The sequence below is a fragment of the Pimephales promelas genome, chromosome 20 (genome assembly GCF_988280905.1).
Source record: "Pimephales promelas chromosome 20, fPimPro1.hap1.1, whole genome shotgun sequence".
NCBI lineage: Eukaryota > Metazoa > Chordata > Actinopteri > Cypriniformes > Leuciscidae > Pimephales > Pimephales promelas.
In genome coordinates, this window is record NC_142788.1 from 7,880,451 (window position 1) to 7,904,071 (window position 23,621).

Consider the following 23,621-nt stretch of genomic DNA (forward strand, 5'->3'; position numbering starts at 1 on the left):
AAAGTCGTTAAAGAAATGTCAAAGACAGGTTTATTTGCTTGGAATAATATAAAGAGGTTCATAAAAGATATGACCTATAAATGTTTTCTAGCAAAACTGAAGCACAAGCTGATCTCATTTCCCATAAATCATGCTGTCTGCTGATTGAACACTGGAATAGTAGGCCTCGCTATCTCAAGTCGCAGCATAAACATTTTTTTATTTTCCATTTAACTGAAACCGGAACGGCTAGCATCTCGTATTTCTTGCTTTCTTAGTTCAGGAATCTCTGGGCTGTTAAAGCATTCCTTGGAAATGGACTTCAACAATAGGGTGCTATTTCAAATGGATTTCCAGAGAAATGTTTTTAAATTGCCCTCTTTTAAAAGAGGCACTAAAAGTCAACTTGCCGCACATGTACTTAGAACAACTTAAGCAAAAAGATCCTGGATCTGAGCGACAGGCCATTCCCGCTGCTAACATGAAGGCTGTTGTGATCGTTTTCCTTGTTGTAGTAAGTACCAAAGTGATTTTTAAATATATTCTCAGTTCAGTAACACAGTTTTCAATCAAATTAAATCTTTTACGCATTTTCTAAAAACTAATAGGCCTACTTAATATTAAATTTACTTCTCTGAAAACCTATAGATTTAAAGAGATAACTCTGACTAGTTTTATAATGTTCAAGCAGAGGTATTTTTCTGCTTTATTCTACTTGAATTATTGGATATTTACATATTTTATCATTTAAAAGTTTAAAACAACACAATTCAAAACTGTGTTAATTTAGTATCATTGAAATACAATAGGCTATTATAGTTTTCTGTAAAATTTTTAATTGTTTTTTTGTTTTTATATGTCAAGTTTTCATTTTCATTTTAGATAACATTTTAGTTAGTTCTTTTTTTTAGTTTTTTTTATTAGTTAAAAAAATCTCTGTATTTGTATTTATTTTTCATTTCAGTTTTATATGAAGAGTTCAGATGCAAAAGCCTCTAAATACCATTTGAAATTTTCTTCTAAAATGACCATTTTTATCAAGCTTGTATATTTAAGTTCAGTAATTTCACTTAAATGGCAATGAAGATTACCTTTTAATTGCCATTTAAGTGAAATTAATGAACTTAAATATACAAGCTTGATAAAAATTGTCATTTTAGAAGAAAATTTCAAATGGCATTTAGAGGCTTTTGCATCTGAACTCTTCATATATTTTCCTACTAAATGAAAATAAAGATGTTTGCCTTGGCAAATAGATTTTGGTTTTCGTATATTTTATTTTATTTAAGCTAACATTCATTTTATTTAAAGTTACAAAAAAAATATAAGCCTATACAGTAGTTTTGGTTTTAGTTACTAAATATAAAAACCCAATTTCAGACATGCTTACGTGATATAGGGGGCACTATAAACTGGTAACGATTATAAGATATGGAAAGAATGATGAAATGATTTGAGACAAGCTTTCCAAATAATTTGTTCAAATCTTGTACAAACAATCGAATTATTGGCTAAGTTTCATCACAACCGCTTGAACAGGTTAGCTAACAGGTAATGACTTTATATATATAAAAAATAGGTCCCACTTTATATTAAGTGGATTTAAGTACTATGTACTTACATTGAAAAATAAGTATAATGTACTTATTGTGCTCATGTTGTATTGTAAAACACTTTTGCTGCTATTGAGGGTAAGGTTAGGGAAAGTTGTCGTGGTATGGGTAGGTTTAAGGGTAGGTTAAAGTGTAAGGGATGGGTCAGCTGTGTAATTACAGATGTAATTACATAGTTACAGCTGTAATTACATGCTTGTATTTTTAAAATATAAGTACAGTGTAAAAACATGTAGTCCATTGCAATTATTCATTTCAATGTAAGTACATAGTACTTAAAGCCACTTAATATAAAGTGGGACCAAAAAATATTATTATTTTGAAATAATAATTTGTGTAATATTTTCTTTTCCAGAGTGTCTTTATTCAGTGTGCAACTGCATCCAAACAAAACATACGCAAAAAGCGAGCCTGGGTTCTGCATTCACTCTCCATGGAAGAGGAGCATATTGGGCCTTTCCCATATAAACTGGGAGATGTAAGTGATATTTGACACTTTCTGTAGTAATCAGCCACTTTATCGCAAAGTATCAACTGATAAGCAACTAATGAGCCCAGATTTCAAACTTTTTAGTTTGTGCTTTGAATGTTTACACCTTTTTTTCTCTTAGTTAAATACTGAGAAGAGAGTAATGGAGGAATACTTCATCCATGGACAGGGCATTGACAAAGAGCCCAAGGGAATTATCTCTGTCAATTCCAACGGATCGGTTTATGCTCTTGGAAAAGTTGACTATGAGGAGTATAGGAGGCTAACAGTAAGTCTAAGGCCCCGTCCACACTACTGCGTTTTTGTTTAAAAACGGAGACCTTTTGCTATGTTTGCACCTCCCGTCCACACTAAAACGGGAAAAACGAAGACCTAAAACGGAGAAGTTTAGAAACGCTGCAGCTGCGTTTTACGTTTTGAATCTCCGGAGGGCGTTTTAGTGTGGACGAGACAAAACGGAGGAGTTTACAAACGATGACGCAGAGGCTCACGCTCGGCTCTATGATTGGGTGTTATCAGTCATGACGTGTCCTTCCCTGATTCGCCAACCACTGTTTACACCGGCGCGCGCATGCCCAGTGTTGGTGAATGGTCACGTGATCTGCGTTTTCAGTCGTTTTAATGTGGACGGAGATCAATTCTAATACGCAGACAAAACGCTGGTGTGGACGGAGATCGTATTCGTTTTAATTCTCCGTTTTTCAAACGAAAACTAGATCTAGTTCTAAGAATAGCAGAGTCCACAACTATAATGATAACGGCACTGTTGCAGTCCTTTTCAGAATATAAAAAACATTGACAGCCAATCAGAATCCATCCTGCTGTAACGAGCTCAAGTATTTAAAGCAACAGATGACAAGCAGCTGTGGACGCTAATATAGTCATTGTTATAGTTATCTTCATAGATATCATTATAGGTGTGAAAGGTCCGTAACAATAGTGATGTGCCTTGTTAAATTCATTCATTTAATATTTAATTAATACTTACTGTTATTTTGACTTGCAGATCAGACTAACTAATGAAAACACAAACATTGCCATAGACATTGAGATTCAGGATGTCAATGACCACGCTCCTGTTTTCAATCACGAAGTGTATGAAACCACAATAGATGAATCCACACCACAAGGTACTGATACACAAAATGTGTTTAAACCAACTGGTTTACTAGCTGCACATTTCCCTTGATCATCTCTGTTTTGTCTTATCCGAAGGAGAGCATTTGGTCACAGTACTGGCAACCGACAATGACCCGTTAGGCTCAGTGAACTCGTTGTTTACTCTGAGAATCGTTTCAGTCTCTCCCCAAACCTCCAATACCGAGTTCTTCATTCATCAACCTGAGGCAGACATGATAGGGAAGATATCTTTCAAGGGATGCCTGGATTATGAGGTATAATCATACACAGTTTCTCTCCTGTTGCACAAGTAATTGATTATTTACCGTAGATTCATGCTCTGGGGTGCGTATAAACAGTATTAAAGGAGTTAATAATAGCCTTATGGTATCAAAAGGTCAAAGATCATGTGATGCATAAGGCCAATCAGGCATGTCCAAACTTTTAGTATTCAACTTTACTATGCTTGTTTCATTGTAGGAGACCAACAAATACACTATTCTGGTTGAAGCAAAGGACCATGGGGAGAAGGTGCAACTCTCCAGTACAAGCACTGTGATACTCAATATTATCGACAAAAACAACCATATACCAGAATTCACTGGGGCAACAGTAAGTCAACCACGTTTAAAGCTTTCAGATGTTATTGTCAATTGCAGTCAAGTTATGCAGTTTGACTTGTTTTAAGAGGGTTGTTTAGGGACCGTTCGGTATTTATGGAAAGGTCCAACGGAGGAAAATAGGGGAGGGTCATGTCTTTTTATTCTTTGATGAGGGGAGGGTCATCCAACTTTTTTTAGTCCATAGGGGAGGGTCACCCAACTTTTGTATTCATCAAAACAGGTAAATTTCAAAGTGGCTTGTTTGGTGCATATTTTTTCCATGTAGCTCTCTCGGTGCATCAGAAAAATAATGTGCGCTGTAGCACTGTGACGTTATGCGAAGAAACAGAGCTGAGGCTGGGTCCAAACACAGTGTAGCTTTATTAACAAACTAGCAACAAGACACAAGACTAGAAGCAGGACTCGAGAATCATGAAAGCACCAACGTAACACACATAAATTCAAGCAACCAACCAAGACAGGGCAGAAACACAGGGCTTAAATAATCAAGGACAAACGAGCTAGACAAGATAACAAGGGGGCGTGAGAAATGAGAAACACCTGGGATAAATAAGAGACGGGCAATAACTAATAACGAAAACACACAAAATCACTTCGTGACATAGCCTCCCCCCTATGGGCGGCTCCCGACGCCCATACAAACAACAAAAAGTTCAGGAGGGCGGTGAAGCAGAGACAGTCTTGGGGGAGGGACGGAGGGCCAGGCCCGTGCAGGGGAACAGGACCAGGAGGTAGCCAAGGCGGGCCTGGGCCGCAGAGCATGGGCATACCAGACTGGGCCGGAGACCAAGGCGGAGCAGGACGAGGCGGAGGCCAGGGCGGAGCAGGACGAGGCAGAGGCCAGGGCGGAGCAGGACGAGGCAGAGGCCAGGGCGGAGCAGGACGAGGCAGAGGCCAGGGCGGAGCAGGACGAGGCAGAGGCCAGGGCGGAGCAGGACGAGGCAGAGGCCAGGGCGGAGCAGACTTTGGCGGAGCAGACTCAGACATGGTCCATGACAGCCTCGCCTCCATGGCCCTCACAGACTCAGAGGTCCATGTCAGGATCACCTCCATGGCCCCCACAGAGTACCTACTGCCCCCCCCAAAAAAATACTTGGGGAAATTCACGGGAGGAGCCTCTGGGTGGTGAACGGGTACAGGAAAGGCCTCCCGGAGCTTGAAGGGTGCAGGCAGAGCGAGGCGCAGAGGCGGGGCCGGCAGAGCGAGGCGCAGAGGCGGGGCCGGCAGAGTGAGGCGCAGAGGCGGGACCGGCAGGGCGAGGCGCAGAGGCGGGGCCGGCAGGGCGAGGAGTCTGGACACGCTCACCGGGGCCTGGCGAACCGAACGAGTCCTCCTTCTCCTCCTGCGGCGGCGCGTCACAGGGCTGGACAACTCACTCACTTGAACTGGAGATTCAGCGCTCACTTGAACAGGAGATTTAGCGCTCACTTGAACTGGAGATTCAGCGGTCACTTGAACAGGAGATTCAGCGCTCACTTGAACTGGAGATTCAGCGCTCACTTGAACAGGAGATTCAGCGCTCATTTGAACTGGAGATTCAGCGCTCACTTGAACTGGAGATGCAGCGCTCACTTGAACTGAAGATTCACTCACTTGAACAGGAGATTCCCTCGCAGGGCTCACGTGAATTGCGGGTTCGGCTGGGCTGACGTGAAACGCTGGCTCGGGTGGGATAAGTTCCGGCAGATCGGTCTCGTTAATGCGCACGTGAAGCGCGGGCTCGTCGTGGCTGACGTGAACCAGCGGTGAAGACGACGAGGGCTTCGCGGGTAAAGTACACTCGGCAGGTGTCGAGTAGAATAAGCGCGTAGTAGAGAAGAGGTCTTCCAAGGAACAAGCCTGAGCGATATACCTGTCAAGAGTCCAGTTGGTAAGGTCCCGCGGCATCCATCGAGCGATCTCATAATCCAGCCCATTCAGAAACAGGCCCATGAGCTGGATATCATCTAGCGCTCCCAGATGGCAAAGGGTCAGGAACTCCTTCGCGTACCTTTGGACAGACTGGCCCTCTTGCAAGACTGACGACAGGTATTCTATCATAGCCCGGTTGCTGACGACTGCTGGACCCATCTTGAGGTTGGTTGTTCTGTGACGTTGTGCGGAGAAACAGAGCTGAGGCTGGGTCCAAACGCAGTGTAGCTTTATTAACAAACTAGCAACAAGACACAAGACTAGAAGCAGGACTCGAGAATCATGAAAGCACCAACGTAACACACATAAATTCAAGCAACCAACCAAGACAGGGCAGAAACACAGGGCTTAAATAATCAAGGACAAACGAGCTAGACAAGATAACAAGGGGGCGTGAGAAATGAGAAACACCTGGGATAAATAAGAGACGGGTAATAACTAATAACGAAAACACACAAAATCACTTCGTGACAAGCACGATACGACCATATTTTAGTTTCCATTCTTATTGCATTTCCAGAACAGTGTTAGTGAGTAAATCTAAGCTGTAGGCTTGAATTTGTGAGGTGTGTGCGCTGTGCGGTTGAATGAGCCGGTTTGTCGATCTATCTGAATTTCGATCAATCAGGAGCTGATGAAATCCACAGAAGAAAGACGAAAATGGCCGTGAATTTGGACTATTGAAAGGGAAGCATACTACTTTGTTATGATTTTAGTATCATAATGATTAATAAATGCATGCACAATTATGAGTGAACTTGATAAATGTTGCAGATATGTTTTACTATGCACAAAATGCCTTGAAAACTTGAGCGCAAAATTGCATGTTACATAAACCACTGCATCAGCACAGAACACACGATTTTTTTTTTTTTTAAACTTCAAATCAAAACTCGTGATACGAACCGAATTGTAGGTTTGGTCTATCGTTACAGCCCTAGTAAGATGAGAAAGCAGGAGTTTAGTCGTTTTATGGCTATCTGAACATCTTTGCCAAGCGCAAACCAGTACAGAAGTAATCAATACATTTTTTCACAATCATTTTGGAGGGTGATAGAAAAAAATATTGCTGGCGAGGGAGGGTCAAGTCTTTTTTGACTACAGATCTCAAATCTCCTCCGGTGGCCCCTTAAATAAATAACGAACAGTCCCTTAGACTCTTACCGAGTCGAGTACCAATATAGCCACTAAGATTCTCACCCCAAGGCGTCACCTAACTGGGAAGCCATTTTTACCATGCTTCAATATATGACGCTTTAGGTGCCCTTTAGCGTCAGTTAGATGACGCCCTAGGATCGCGTGTAACCCTACCCATACCCCAGACCTAAACCTACCCGCGTCATCTAACTGACGCTTTCCTTTAGCGTCAGTTAGATGACGCCGTAGGATCGCGTCATGTAACTGACGCTAAAGGGCGCCTAAAGCGTCAAATATTGAAGCATGGTCAAAGGTGATGCCTTGGGGTGAGAATGCATTGCTAAGATATGAATATGTTTGATGACTGTCCCACAGGCTCCTTCACGGGTGAGAGCGCAGGACAGCGGAGAACCTGTTTGCCGACTGCAGGTGACGGATAGAGACAGCAGAGGATCTGCAGCGTGGAGAGCACGATACTCTCTCCATGGTGAGGAAGCACAGCACTTCAAGATTCAGACTGAGCCGGACACCAATGATGGAGTCGTAACCGTCTCGGAGGTAAGACTGGATTTGGCTCATTGTCAGGAAAAACATTTGTGTCCCAATTGCACTTTTTTTTAAATAAAATAAAATAATGTTCCTAGACCATTTCTAGTCTGGATCCAGTGTGCACAACTGACCTTTTTATTTTTTGGCTCTATGCACCTGAACCAAAAAGATTATTACAGGGTCTATTTGGTGTGCATTTTCTCACTTGTTGTCATTATCACTCACCAACACAATAATTTTTTTAATGTTTTTTTTAAAGGTGGAAAATCAGCCTGTTTGCAATCTATCACCATTATATTTTAATTGGTTCAATTAAATTGAAAAAATCAGCTTAGATTTTTCTTTTATCAAAATGAATACCTTGCGTTCGTTCTCTGTGTAGTTCTAGGTGAAATTCTTTGTCAAAATTTGTCTTCATCCCTACACTTTTATTTCAACCCTGTTATGCCATGGCATTTTCTCCTTTAAAAATGATAGTACTACAAATACACCTTTCTTGGAATGTCTTTTTTTTCCAGAAAAAAATACGTCTTAAACTATTTTTTATCATCCTGCCCATGTGAAAAAAGTGTGCTTAATTGTTTTGAATGTGCACTTGTGGTCACTTTAAATCTGAACACAAACAGTATATATTTTAAAACTCTTGAGATAGTATATCAATGAAATAAAAGGCTGTTTAAATGCACAGTTAAGAGCACTTTGATGTATGTTTTTTTCAAGTGCACTTTGTAATAAAGTCTAATTAAAGGTTTTACTTTAAAGTACATTTTAAATCAGTGTTTTAGGAAATGAGTGCACTTATTGTGATGTTGACTAACGTTGAAGCACATTTAAAGTTCATATATTTTAATGTAATAACTGCAACTTCATTACTACAGAGTGTAATTACAAATATATTTAAAAAAACATCACATACCAGTGTCAATATAAATGACAGTAAAGTATATTTTAGTTTACAATAAATGCTTGTCATTTCATTCAGCAGTAACTTTAACCATATTTCAGAAACAATTACACAGAAATAATTAAATTACATATATCAATGTACTTTATTCCAACTAAAGTGGGTCAAAAAGTATAACATCAAATAGTTGCATCTAATATAAATTTAAATATTAATAAGTATATTTATATACACTTACATTTCAAGTATATTAATTTACAGTATATTATTTCTGTAATAAGTGTTGTCTTTTTCACAAGGGCCGTCAAGCTCCGTTTTAACTATCACTGTGATCATTTTTGTGCAGTTTCATTTTCACTTTACCAAAGTAGCTACAGGAGTTCTACCTGTAAATAATGTGTTTTGGTATTTTATGTGTCCCAGTAAACCCCAAAATATTTTGAATGTAACTGGGTTGGCACAAAACATGTTTTTGAATGCTTAAAATATTTTATTTCAATTATGTGACCCCCAACACAGCCTTTGAAATATGAAGAATGGTCCAACTTGAGCCTGACTGTCATTGTGGAGAACGAGGAGCCCTTCTTCTACTGTAGAGTCACAGGACGTCCCAAACACGGACTGTGGAATGTACAATACTCCAGAGGAAACTCCAGGTCCACATCAGCATCCCTTCTCATCACCAAAATTAAGAAAGATGACATCAGTGAGCCTTCAGTGTTTTTGAAGATGGTGAAACATGTGGAGAGACTGGAGGCTGGACCGATCCTGGAGGCCAACAAATTGGCAATGTGTCTGTCTCAGAAGAATACTAAGATCACAGCTGTGGACCCGGACCTGTACGCCCCGTCAGTCCACTTTGAGCTGATGGGGGATGTTGAGGGGCAATGGAGGCTTCATTCTGACTATGGTATCAGAAAAATACTCATCTTGTTTAAAATTGTAATAAAGCGCAATAATTCTAGTTTGTTCATTTAAATAATCATGTTTAACAACTGAATTCATGGTGAAATATGCCATTACCCATGATTCTGTGCATGAAATCACCAGAAATCAGTCACAACAAGCAAACTGTGGCAAAGGAGCTCTTTAACTATGTATATTAGGGATGGGACAAAGTAGCGATAGGGCGATTTAACGTTCTCCTTCTCCATGCAATATAAGATAATCGATTCTCTGTTGCCAAATTTCGATATTTTAATTAATAAAATAAGGCGCTCTAAATAGATTTCCCCGCTCCCAGCTTCACTACTTCATGGCTCCTCGAGGTGGCGCTCAACACGTGAAGGAGGGAAACGTAAGTTAACTAGCCTAAGAAAAATAGTTTTTTTTATGGGATTGTGGACTGCGGTGAATAAAATAATAGATGTTTAAGTCCAAAATCTGGACCCATTTCGGCTTTTATACCATTGATGGGAGAAAAACAAAATAGACAAAGAGTACACGATATACAAGAACTGCCTGGTAAAAGTAAAGTGCACAGAAAGTCATCGCCCTGATCTCATTGAAAATGTTTAATTTACTTAAAGTGTTTAGTTTAATTTACAGACTGGAAAAGTTTTTGTGCTGTTTTCTAACAGTTTGGACTTTGCCTGTGAAAAGTTTAAGTGCAGGTTTTCGCTCATAATCACAGTTAGATATTGTGATGTATTATTATAGGATTGTCTAGCAATATATAGATAATAACAGAATTGCTGTATCGTGGTGATTTTATCGTATCATATCGTGAGGTATCCTGTGATTTCCACCCCTAGTATACAGTGTATATATATATATATATATATATATATATATATATATATATATATATATATATATATATATATATATATATAATTTCTACAAACGCAATTGTTTTTCAATTATTTACTCAATTTAAAAGTAAATAATGGAAATAAATTTCCATTATTTACATGGGATTGTAGTTCCCTTTCGTAGTCACTTCGAGTTACGTCAGAAGTGACGGAGATTGGGGGTTTCGCATAGAAAGCCAATCCTCTTCGAGTATTTAAACACGAGCCAATGGCATGCAATGCCTTGGGGCTGCGGAAATTTGCATAGCGTACTCCGCCCTACTCCGTGAGTATAAAAGGAGGAAGTGAACGCAACCGCAGTATGTTTTCGCTTCGGAGCCAAGAGAACCTCTTCACTCCTGAAAGCACTGTTCAAGACTCTTCGAGACGAGCGTCCTCTTCAGTGTTGGTGTGACGGCGGTACCCAGCGAGATTCTGCATCGCCTGCGATCTGAGCAGTGGTCTGCCAGACTTTGCGCTTCTCCCTGGTCGCTTCAGCGCTGAAAGAGTGAATTTCCTCCTCTCATTGAAAGAGCTGCACGCGCACGTCTTTTTAAAGACGGTTCGCCCGTGTTCTTCTGGGTGTGGTTGATTTCTGTCGTCATCTGATGGTCACGATCGCTGCTTTGTATGCCTGGGCATTTCAGCATGCAGCAGCAGCGTTCGTGGATGACTCATGTTCCTTCTGTGGGAACATGACCATCTCTACACTGAGGTCGAGACTCAATGATCTCACTTGAGTGAGAGTCCCGGTCCCCCCCGCTCGATCGGTTTCCTCCATAGGGGGCCCGTCGACCCGGGGACCTGGTGATTTTACGGTGATGGTGTGGGATAAAGCCCCGACGATTCCTCGGGCCACACCTCCCGCCTCAGTGCGAGAGCCAGCGAGTGTTAGTTCGATTCAGTCGGTTGCTTCTTCGGTGGCACCGGCTGCTTCGGGCAGCGCTCCAGATGATGATGCGATGTCGATCACAGCATCACTAGGCGGGCTTGACTCCTCGGGAAGTGAGGATGCGGCCGCGTTGCCTCCCTCGGGAGCGTCAGCGCCGCCGTGTCTGATCCCGCGATGATGGCCGTGCTGTCTCGGGCGTCCGTGAGCATCGGGTGGGGGTGGAACTCCGCCCCATCCCGATCTCTCGCGGCTGAATAATTGGTTTTTGGGAAACGCTGCCGCCTTACGGCCACGGCCAACCCCAATTTCCTTTTTTCCCCGAGTTGCATGCGGAACTGACACGCACTAAAAAATAAATAAATAAAAAAAAAAAAATAAATAAAAAAAAGGCGTGCTTAGTTCCCCGCCCTTCCTCCCCTCGGCGATGCGGCTGTCTGTGGGTACGCTGGGGCTCCCCCGGTCAACCGGCGGTTGCTCTCAGATGCCCCTCCAAAGCCTATGGATTCTCGTCGTCTATGGCGGCGCGATTCTGTAGAGCGGCGGGACAGGCAGCCTCCGCCCTGCATATGATGAGCACCTACAAAGCTAGCTGCTCAGGAATGTGCACGAGGAGGTGACGGACCAAGCGAGCTGCGAGCCTGCCGCCTACCTTGTCCTTAAACGGGTCACGGAGGCGGTCGCTCGCTCCCTTGGTCAGGTGATGCCCACCGCTGTGGTCCAGGAGCATCATAATGTTCGGCGGTGCGGTCCAGGACTTTGCCCAGCACTTCTCGACCGCCTAGGAGCAGACGAAGGCGGTTTCTCTGCCCCGACGGCCAGCTGCTGCCTCCAACCAGCCGTCGGCTCGGACGCCTCCGCCAGCTCGCCGCCGAGGACGCCCCCCTGCGGCTCCCTTCCCTCCCACGCGGCCCCAGCAGCAGCCTTCAGCCGGTTCGCGTCGCGGAGGAGGCCACAGGTAAGCGTCCCAAGAAAAGAGCCCCCCCCTCAGGCCGCGTGCCCCGCTAGACGCCAGGCGAAGCGATGTTCCTGAGGCGGGCCGCTCAGTGATAGTGTCATGGTTTTTCTCAGGAGGCGGTGGCAGGGCCCCTCCTTCCCCGGTGGAGGGCCGGTGGAGAATCTTTTGTTCTAGCTAGCTCCCTGAGCTGGTTGAGGAAAAGCTGACACTGTCATTGAGCACACAGACTGGAATGAGCGCGCACGACGTCCAGTGCGTCGCCCCGTTCATTCCTCTCTGTCTCGGAGGGCGCGGAAGGGTGCGTGTGTCGTCCCCGGGCTACGCCAATCCCTTCCCCCTCTGTCGCCAGACCCCCGGCAGAACAGACCCCCGTGGAACGCTCTGCCTTCCCTGGTCTCTTCTGTCGGGGAGCGGGTTTCGACGGTGCATCCGGACGGGGTAACTCCTGCACGCATGCCGGTCGACCCGCCTCGCTGCCCCTCCGGGGGGACGTCTGTGGTTCGCATGACCCCGTTGGCTCACTTCCTGGAAGCCTGGCTAGCGCTTCCCGGGGTTCCCACTGGGTCATCAGAACGATCAGATTCGGCTACGCGATTCAGTTCGCACGGTCTCTTCCCCGCTTCAGGGGAGTTCGCTCCACGATGGTTGGTGGCAATGCCCCAGTCTTGAGAGCGGAGATTGCGACCCTGCTGGCGAAGGGTGCAATCGAGACGGTCCCTCCAGCCGAAGTGAGGTCCGGGCTTTACAGCCCCTACTTCATTGTCCCCCCAAAAAAAAAAAAAAGACCGGTGGGTTACGACCGATCCTGGACCTGCGCATTTTGAACCGTTCTCTCCATCGACTACCGTTCAAAATGCTCACGGCCAAACGCATTTTCGAATGTGTTCGATATCAGGATTGGTTTGCAGCGATCGACCTGAAGGACGCGTACTTCCATGTCTCCATTCTCCCTCGACACAGACCGTTTCTTCGGTTGCCTTCGAGGGCCAGGCATACCAGTACGCCGTTCTCCCATTCGGGTTAGCTCTGTCCCCTCGCGTCTTCACGAAGATCGTCGAGGCAGCCCTTGTTCCCCTTCGCGAACACGGGGTTCGCATCCTGAACTATCTCGACGACTGGCTGATACTAGCACACTCTCGAGCTCAGGTTTGCGAACACAGAGACCTGGTGCTACGGCACCTAGCCCGTCTGGGCCTTCGGGTCAACCGGGAAAAGAGCAAACTTTGCCCCGTGCAGAGGATCTCTTTTCTCGGCATGGAGATAGACTCGGTCGCCATGTCCGCGCAGCTCACGAACGAGCGCGCGCACTCACTGCTGGCTTGTCTTCGACAGTTCGAGGGCAAGAGTGCGGTTCCACTGAAACTATTTCAGAGGCTCCTGGGGCATATGGCATCCGCGGTACGCCACTCGGTTTGCTTCATATGAGACCGCTTCAGCTGTGGCTTCGCGATCGAGTCCCGAGGTGGGCATGGCATCGCGGCTCGCTCCGAGTTCCAGTGACTCCGACGTGCCGCCGAACCTTCTTCCCGTGATCGAACCTCAGCTTTTTACGGACAAGGTCCCTATTCAGCGAGTTTCCAGGCATCTCGTTGTCTCCACGGATGCGTCTACCACGGGTTGGGGTGCCATGTGCAATGGGCATGCAGCCGCCGGTTCCTGGACAGGAGCCCAGCGCCTCATGCACATCAATTGCCTCGAGCTGTTGGCAGTACGGCTCGCCCGGCACCGCTTCCGAGCGTGCTCTAGGGCCAGCATGTGCTTGTCCGCTCAGACAACACTACGGCAGTAGCGTACATCAACCACCAGGGGGGGTCTACGCTCGCGCCGGTTGTCGCAGCTCGCCCGCCACCTCTTGATATGGGGTCAGAAGCACCTGAGGTCCCTTCGTGCAGTTACATTCCTGGAGACCGGAACCGGGCAGCCGACGAGCTGTCCCGGGCCCGTCCCATCTCCGGCGAATGGCGACTCCTTCCCCAGTCGGTCCAGCTGATTTGTGACCAGTTCGGGGAGGCACAGATAGACCTGTTCGCCTCTCGGGACTCGTCCCACTGCGCCCAGTTTATTCTCTGACCCGCGGCTCTCTCGGCTCGGATGCGCTGGCGCACAGCTGGCCACGGGGCCCATGCAAGTGTGCGTTCCCCCAGTGAGCCTCCTTGCACGGGTGTTGTGCAAGATCAAGGAGGACGAGGAGCAGGTCTTGCTGGTAGCCCCCTACTGGCCCACCAAGACGTGGTTCTCCGAACTCATGCTCCTCGCGACAACACCTCCTTGGCCTATTCCTCTGAGACCGGACCTACTCTCTCAGAGACGGGGCACTCTGTGGCACCCTCATCCCGATCTTGGAGGCTGCACGTGTGGCTCCAGGACGGGACGAGGCAGGTTTGAGTTCGCTGCCACCTGCGGTGGCGGCAACCATCACTTCCGCAAGAGCGTCGTCCACGAGACACCTTTATGCGTTGAAGTGGAACCTCTTCGTCAATTGGTGTTCTTCTCGCTGAGAAGACCCCCGGAGATGTTCGATCGGAGTCGTGCTTCCTTCCTGCAAGAGGGGTTGGAGCGTAGGCTGTCGCCCTCCACCCTTTGGATTTATGTCGCGGCCATTGCCGCGTCTCATGATGCAGTGAAAGGTAAGTCTATGGGAAGCATGACCTGGTCATCAGGTTCCTGAGGGGAGTGAGGGGGCTAAATCCGCCTCCCTCCCCTCCTGCCCTCTGGGGACCTCTCAGTAGACCTGGGTGCTCTGCAGAGGCCTCCCCTGGAGCCTTTGCAGTCGGTAGAGTTTTTGCCCTGTCCTATGTGACAGCACTCCTGATTGCATTGGTCTCCATCAGGAGAGTAAGGGACCTGCACGCACTCTCTGTTGACGAAGTGTGCCTGGAGTTCGGGCCGGCTTACTCTCACGTATTCCTGAGACCCCGGCCTGGATATATGCCCAAGGTTCCTACCACTCCCCTCCGGGACCTGGTGGTGAACCTGCAAGCGCTGCCCCTGGAGGAGGCAGACCCAGCCTTGGCACTGCTCTGTCCGGTACGTGCTCTCCGCACCTATGTCGACAGAACGCAGTGTTCAGGACCTCAGACCAGCTCTTTGTCTGTCATGGGGGGAGCCAGAAGGGAAGGGCTCTCTCAAAGCAACGGCTGTCCCACTGGATAGTGGATGCCATTGCTTTGTCTTACCAGCAGCAAGGCCTTCCGTGCCCCCTTGGTGTGACGGCCCATTCCACTCGGAGTGTAGCCTCCTCTTGGGCTTTAGCGCACGGCGCCTCGCTAACAGACATCTGCAGAGCTGCAGGCTGGGCGACACCCAACACCTTCGCCAGATTCTATAATCTGCGAATTGAGCCGGTATCCTCTCACGTACTCGTTTCGGCCAGTTCTGGATCCGCTCAGGTGTCTTCGCTTGCTCGCCACTCCACTCCCCGGACTGGATAAGTGCGATATTTCCTCAGTTCTTCCATTGAAGTCTTGAGTCCTCCAGCACCGACGATGCGGGCACCACTGCTGTTGCTCTGGATGCTGGCTAGGTGCCTCCATGCGCACGGTTCCCCATGGTAACCGTCTCATGTGTATTATCCACTGTAAGCCTCTCTGAGCATGTGTCTTCCCTTGGCAAGCCATCTGCCACCCCTGGAGTTGAAATTAGTAGCCACCTACGGTTGGTACTCCAGTGTTCCATATGTGTTCCTATGTGGCCATATGTGTATTCGTAAGTCCTCCCTTCGGTAGGCAGCTGGTAGCATGTCCCTTCCGGGATATGTTTCCCAGTGTACCTTGGTAATCCTGTGTCAGAGTCGGATCCCCCCCCCCAAAAAAAAAAAAAGAGGTAAGGCTCGGGGGTCCAGACTTTCGCAGGGCACTGGAAGACAGCTTGAAGATGGCGTGATGGCACAGACCCCCAATCTCCGTCACTTCTGACGTAACTCGAAGTGACTACGAAAGGGAACGTCTCGGTTACGTATGTAACCCTCGTTCCCTGAGTAGGGAACGGAGACGTTACGTCTCCTTGCCACTTCTGCTGTATCGCTGGGTAGACGCCGAGTTCAGTCTTGGCTCCTCAGCGAAGACATACTGCGGTTGCGTTCACTTCCTCCTTTTATACTCACGGAGTAGGGCGGAGTACGCTATGCAAATTTCCGCAGCCCCAAGGCATTGCATGCCATTGGCTCGTGTTTAAATACTCGAAGAGGATTGGCTTTCTATGCGAAACCCCCAATCTCCGTCACTTCTGACGTAACGTCTCCGTTCCCTACTCAGGGAACGAGGGTTACATACGTAACCGAGACGTTCTTTCCCTAAAGAAACTTGTTAAGTACACAGTTTTGTAGATATAAATACATTTTTATACTTCAAATACTTAGATACTTCAAATACTTTTTTGACCAGCAGCCATATTACCCTGTAGCCCAAGACTGGTCACTCACTGAAGCTACTCAGTACCTGGATGGGAGACTCCTGGGGAAAGGTTGAAGCTGGAAGAGCTGTTAGTGAAGCCAGGAGGGGGCGCTCACCCTGTGGTCTGTGTGGGTTCTAACCTATGGTTCTAACACCCCAATATAGTGACAGGGACACTACACCATCAAAGACCACCGTCCTTCGGATGAGCCATTATACCAAGTCCTGACTCTCTGTGGTCATAAAAAAATCCCATTTTTTGTCCTTCGAACGAGTAGGGGTGTAACCCCAGCATCCTGGCCAAATTTTCCCCTTGGCCTCTGTCCATCATGACCTCCTAATCGTCCTCATTTACTGATTGGCTTCATCACTCTGTCTCCTCTCCACCGGTAGCTGGTGTGTGCTGGGCGATCTGACACAATATGGCTGCCCAATACACCGTCGCATCATCATGTGAAAATTCCATGTAAAAGCGCTATATAAATGTAATGAATTATTATTATTGTAGTGTTGTGATTCACCTCGTTGCTGGTTGGCTTGATTCATGGGTTTCACTCTTTAACAAAGCCTTTTAAAAAAAAAAAAAAAATCCCTATGTAAAAAATGAATGGAAAAAAATAACGCAGCTGAAAAAGTGGGCAATCACTAATGCTCTCTATAGCAACCCATGTACCTGTTTTCTCACAAGAAAAAATGGCACAAAGATAGCATAACACTGAATTATTACCGTAACATTGTATACCATGTACCATGTTCATTTTCCAGTGTAAAGCATGTTCTGATTTCCTCCCAGGCACAACTGTGAGACTGATCAAAGAGAGCGCTGTACGTGCGGGCGATCATGAACTCATCCTGAAGATCTCCGACAGCCGAGGCCGGGTTTCACTCCAGAGCCTCTCGGTTCGTGTGTGTGACTGTGATTCTGCAGACTGCCATGTGCTCAGAGGACTGCCAGAGTCACAGCTGAGCGCCTCTGCCGTCGCTGCCATGATCCTCGGCCTCCTGCTGCTGCTGGGTGAGAGAGCTCAGGTTCACACCATAGACTGTAAAAAACATATGGACGTAGTATCCGTGAGGTTTCTGAAGAGCATTTTTGAAGCCTAAGGTGGGCGGGGCCGGCCATCGCCATCTTGGCAGCGCATTACCTCTCGTCACTACCGGATCAAATAAAATGGGCAAAGAGGCAGGACGAGGGTGGAGCTGAGGTGCTAAATAATGCTATATGCTACTGGCCTCGGGCTAAAGTTACAGCTAATTGAAGAAGTAAAACCAATATAGTTAAAGTTCATGTTTTTGCCCTTCAAAATATTATGTAAAAGTGAGACTATTTACTTTTTTATCAACTTTATTAATCCCACAAGGGGCAATTAGTTAAGAGCATGTATACAACAGTACAACACAGATCACACACATTTCTCACAACATACAAGCAGTCGACAATGTGTATCGTGACGGATTATTATTCTTTTAGTTAAAAATATATTACCTCACCTCTCAATTTCTCAGATGGGTCAAACCAAAGATATTACCTCAGAAGTTAATTTTGATTGTTTGATTGATTGATTGATTTGTTTATTTAAGTGTCAAACACCTTTTATGGTGGCTAGCCCTCATGGGCTTATTAGACACTACAGCTTCACACATATCACCAAAATAGCCACGTAATATAAGACGGAGTCTGAAACATAGCATAACTAACCCACAAAAATAAGTATACACACAAATAAAGATGACTTATCATACGGGATACAGAATACTTTGCCGTAAACACCAGGATTTTTCTATAAATTTTGCCAAAGCAAAAACATGATTATCAAACAGCCAGCACAAAATCTCCCCTTCATAGTTCCAAAATATATCAGGATTTTTTAACTGAACTAATTCAAAAAGAGAGTTCCTTCAATCGTAATATAAAGGACAATAAAAAAAACAAAGTGAAATTCATCTTCCACAACCTTGAGATCACAGAATTCACACAAACGTAAATGTTCAGGTATACCTTTAAATCGACCCACTTCCACTGCCAGAGCTAAGGTACAGTATTAGTTCTCAATTGCGCACAGAGAGACCTCTGCCTTCTCTTTAAATTAAGGAAAATATAAGGTTCTGTAACAAAAAAAAGTTTTGGCTTCTTCCATATATCTCGTTTCCACTGATTTTCATATTTTCATACAGTCTTTGTCTGACAACCTTTATGTTTCATTGGAGCTTATTATAGTAACTTAAATGCAAGTCAGACACAGACAATATTGTCAAAACTTCTCCAGACCAGGGGTGATGATTTGCTCTGTCCCAATTAAAGATTTTCTTGGTTAGCCTTTCCTCAGGCAGACTAACAAGACGGTTCCATAATCGCACCATTTCACACCTTTGTTTTACAATACATGGATCCCATCCTGCATCTCCATTCACAGCTACCTTCGCTGCATATTTATGTACCCCAAGAAAACATCTTAAAGCACGATTTTGAACAGAGTTACAATCAAAAACCTCTTCAAACTCCTGCAGTATAAAACAAAACTGAGTCAACCAAAGATTTATAAAGTTGTGTAAATGTCGAAAAACCAAGATCTGTACATAGTTTCATTTTGCTCAACACAGAACCTAATGCCCTTCCAGCAGACTCTGCTAGTATTTTCCTTCCCTCTGTAAACTTCATATTTTCATCAAAACCAAGGTATTTATACTGACAAGTATATTTTAAAGACACAGGCCCAAACTGAAATGTATGAGTACTCTGTAATTCACTTTTTTTCCCTAAACTGAACAACTTGTGTTTTTTTCATTATTAATAGTAAGACGCCATTTCCTACACCAGGAACTCAAAATATTTAACATATTTTGTAAATTTACTTTATTTTCAGCTATCAAAACAATGTCATCTGCGTAAAGCAGAATACTTAGATTCATGTCCTCAATTTGCACACCCAGATTTCTCTGCTTAATTTCTTGAGCTAAATCAATTATATAGAAAGCAAACAGGTAAGGCTTTTGCTTCACCCCAAAAGGTGTTGGGAACCAATCCGTTCTCAAATTATTTATTTGTACACAAGCAATGGGGTCTCTGTAAAGGAGTTTTATAGCATTATAAAATTTCCCATTAATACCAAATGAAAGTAATTTAAACAATAAAAGGTCTCGGTTAACACAATCAAACGCCTTTTTGAAGTCAACGAAGCAGGCAAAAGTACTTTTACCCCCATCCAAGCTCTCCCCAGACAGCAAACTAACATTGAATCAAGGTGGAAACGACGTCTCTCATGACATTGAAACAACGTTGATTTGCTAATCGAATTAACGTTGAACCAACGTCAGACGTGGCATTCTTCAAAGCTAAATGAAATCGAAAATTGGTTTTCTTTCATAACGTTGAAACAACCGTTGATTTCAAGTTGATTTTCCGTTAGTTTTGAAAGAATGACGCGACTGACATTGGTTCAACGTTAATTCGATGAGCAAAACAATGTCAGATCAACGTTGTTTCGATGTCATATTTCCACGTTGATTTCAGTGTCAGTTTGCTATCTGGGTCACCACCGAGGATAGCACATAAATATAATCAATACAGGACCTGTTTTTCCTAAAACCATTCTGTTCATCTACTAATCCCCCATAAGCCTCCAAAAAGCATTAAATATGTTGTTAAGGACTCCTGAGTAAATTTTATAGACTGTACTAATCAAACTAATCCCTCTATAATTCAGCGGGACTCTAAGGTCATCTTTTATAGATTTCGGGATAGGTTTGATAATTGATCGATTCCACACAGATGGTATAATACCATCCTGAAAACATATACGACATAAACAATGTAGAACATTACACAAGCTAGGGTTCCTAAGTACCTTGTTAGGGAGATCTTCAATGCGTTTCAGGCCTTTCAACGGCAGTTCAAGTGCACTAGAAATCCGCGCTCAGTCAAGGGTGTGTCGAAGTTACGATGTCACTCTGTAGGCCAAAACGCGGAAGTGAGTTAGCATTTTAGCACTACCAGTTCCCTCGCTCTACAGTCTATGGGATTTTTGAATGGGTTTTTGCTAAATCGCCTGAAATAATAAGGTCTGTGGTGAACAGAGCCTCTAAATATGTTCCCGTTTTGATCTGACATAGAACACACAGTTATAACCTGCTTGTGTTTTTTTAAATCTTATTGTGTCTGCATGTGTTTTTAAAAAAAAAATGTATATTCAAAATGTAAAATCATTACAAATGTATACATTTTGGATTAAATTGTAAAGATTATCTTTATAGACAAAACGTGTAAGGGTCACAACTCTTTGTTAAACACAGATGTTATTTTTTGCGATTTTCCAAAAGTCTATGGGGAAAATGCATTGCTTTTCGATCGAGGGAACCCATGCGCCGCTAGCTTCCGAGTTGTCCTACAAAGTGATGTGATCACTTCGGCACTCAATTGCATGGACGGACAGAAAGCACTGAAATTGTCAGACATCCATTAGCGCATGCGAGGGAAACAATTGGAAGTACAGCGCTGGTTGTTCTCTCCATAATCGAGAACGACGGAATCCAATGGTGTGCATGGGTGAAGGTATAAAACTTGTAAGAAATAATCCCAGAAAAAAGCACAAACACGGCTGAGGGTCACGCTACAGACAGCAGACAAACGACTAGTAGTGAAAGCAGCAGCAATCCACCTGTCACTCAAGTGGCAACGCCCTTAATTATACAGAACTTTAAGCCTTAATATAATTTAAACGGATGAGTTGTAAAAAAATTCACCCCCCTCACAGTCGTCTTGAAGGGCAAAATTATACATAGATCAAAACAACTATTTGCCACCAGGCTGTAAACATGTTCTTTTCTGCTGTGATGTTAGACATTTTAACATGGGGGAGATAAAGATTTGACTCTCTTTTGCAGCCAGCCTCAAGCGGCCACTCAATGAATTGCAGTTTAAAGGAGTAGTTCACTTTTGAAAAAACTTTTGCTGATAATTTACTCACCCCCATGTCATCCAAGATGTCCATGTCATTCTTTCTTCAGTAGAAAAGAAATTAAGGTTTTTGATGAAAACATTCCAGCATTTTCTCCATTTAATGCGCTTCATTGGAAAGCAAATGGTTCAAGGTCCAAAAGAGACTTTCAGTACAAACTGCAAACTGTTCAAAGGGCTTTAAACGATTCCAGACGATGAATAAGGGTTTTATCAAGCGAAACGATTGCCCATTTAATAAATAAATAACAAAGTTTAAGTTTTATAAGCTCAAATCTCGGACTCTGAATCTCTCTTTACACTGTTCATCTGTACAGATCTTACTCTGATCTCAAGTGATTTCAGCGATGAGAGTGTCATTATGATACCACATCATCACATCACTTGGTTTTCTTATTTGGCCTTGCTCTGTTCTGTGATGCACGTTTGTGACTCTCCTGTTCGAACTCGTTCATCAAAATGAACAAATCTTTTTCCGAGTCATTTGGTTCATTCAAAAAACGAAACGAATGAATTGACTCGGAAAAGATTCGTTTGTAGTTCATCCAAACATTTTAATTATGCATTATGCAAGCTGTCTAAGCATGCATATTAAACTGATACCAGAGGAAGTATTTTAATGTCACAAACAGTACACACTTCACTTTTAAATGGTGATGATATAATTTGTGTACAAATATACCATTCAAAAGTTTTTTTTAATTAATTAATACTTTTATTTAGCAAGAATTTCTTAAATTGATCAAAGTTACAGTCAAGACATTCATAATGTTACAAAAGATTTCTATTTGAACGGTAGTGCATGTGCACCTAATAATCAATCATGTATGTGTGTTTTGTGATTTCAAATGCAAAGGGATGGTGTTAATGGCGTTCCATATCAGATGCAGTGCAAATAATTATTTTTGCTCGCAACAATCCATGAACATGCTTGACATCCCCAAAAGTCCTGATGGTAAGCACACATTAACTTGCTACTTTAGTCAGCTACCATTTTCATCTATTTTGGCAGTATTAGTTATTTGAATATCTTAATTTGATATGACATGATGTTTGACTTTAATTTTCTGAAAGAGCATATTGGAGAACTAGATCTTAAACTGGGCAATTTCAATTTCTGGTCCAAACTACGCAGTGTTATGAACCCAAGGCTTGTGGTTAACCAGGATCAGCATCTTACCTCCATGTGAACTCCACGAGCCAGAGCTGGAATTAAAAGGCTACCAGACTTCAGTATGTCACCTAATTTTCTGTGATAAGTGAAGGATAAAAAAATATATATTTTTGAAGGATTCCTTTTTTTTTTCATCAATGCAGTGCATGTCGGACTGCTTGATTTTGCACTGTGAATGAAAAAGCAGGGTTGCTTTTGATTGTGTTTGTTCTAAATGCACAAAGTGAAGTGAATAGATTGAAAGTGACTTCAGGAATAGATTGAAAGAGACTTATTCTGCATTAAGTGAATGCTGGTTGAATTCTGTGAACGAATATGCATGAAAAGTGAATGAATATGTATTATGTGTGTCAAATTATTATATACATGCAGATAAAAGTTGAGAAATGCATAAACAGCCCTTAACACTTTCTGATCGATCGGGTATTCGTACACGGATGTTTAAGACATTTTATACAAGTGAGAGATTGTTCATGTTTTGTGGTTATTGTTTTTTTTAATTCATTGTCTTTATTTATTGTGCTAAAATAAAAAGAATATGTTACCATTAAAATTTCATACATGGAAATACAACATCTGCGGTGTGGTGCACATATTGTACACATAAACATTCATAGATAATCGATGCTGTTGGCCTTATTTGTCCCTGCTGGACTTTTCCACATGATGGTCCTACACACCAAAAGAAAGGAAAAATTAATGTCTTATTAATCTTCTAAAAACTGACAGAACGTGCATTCATAAGAATCATATCACCAGAAGACCATAATCCAGTAGGGCAATCAAGCAATATTCGCATAGTAAACATTCTCTCTGACAGACATGACTTGGTAAATTAGTATCAAATCTTCATTGTTGGTAGCCTAGGATGTAGTGAGAAATTTTAAATAATATAGTCAACCATTTGTTATAATTATTTGCTTCTTCAACTATGTATGTTGGCCCTGTGGACGTTTTAGACAACTCAAGATTTTGGTCATTTAACCATTCGTTTTTTGGGGAGAAAATAAGTTTCTCAACAAATCTTAGGGCTAATTTTTCAGAAAACTAATTTGAATTTACATATCCTGTATTTTTCCCTCAGAACTGTCATGAACATTTGTACACCTTTAATCTTTTTATTCTGAGGTGAAAATA

General features: G+C 43.7%; 1 protein-coding gene across 1 annotated transcript; it reads left to right on the forward strand.

The window, feature by feature from the left end:
* Positions 1–266: 266 nt before the first annotated feature.
* On the forward strand, positions 267–23,059 carry LOC120473955 (cadherin-like protein 26). The gene is made up of 11 exons (XM_039664040.2): positions 267–493; positions 1,948–2,070; positions 2,204–2,350; positions 3,089–3,212; positions 3,298–3,476; positions 3,682–3,813; positions 7,248–7,430; positions 8,845–9,235; positions 17,150–17,371; positions 22,167–22,265; positions 22,446–23,059. Exons 1-11 carry the CDS (start codon positions 341–343, stop codon positions 22,451–22,453), a joined length of 1,761 nt encoding a protein of 586 aa, XP_039519974.2. The 5' UTR covers positions 267–340; the 3' UTR covers positions 22,454–23,059.
* The last annotated feature ends 562 nt before the right edge of the window (positions 23,060–23,621 follow it).

Excerpts from the sequence above, each read along its gene's own strand:
- LOC120473955 (XM_039664040.2), top strand. The coding sequence starts at position 341 with ATGTTTTTAAATTGCCCTCTTTTAAAAGAGGCACTAAAAGTCAACTTG. Across the intron at positions 2,351-3,088 it reads AGGAGTATAGGAGGCTAACA|ATCAGACTAACTAATGAAAA; the intron begins GTAAGTCTAAGG and ends TTTGACTTGCAG. Across the intron at positions 9,236-17,149 it reads GAGGCTTCATTCTGACTATG|GCACAACTGTGAGACTGATC; the intron begins GTATCAGAAAAA and ends ATTTCCTCCCAG.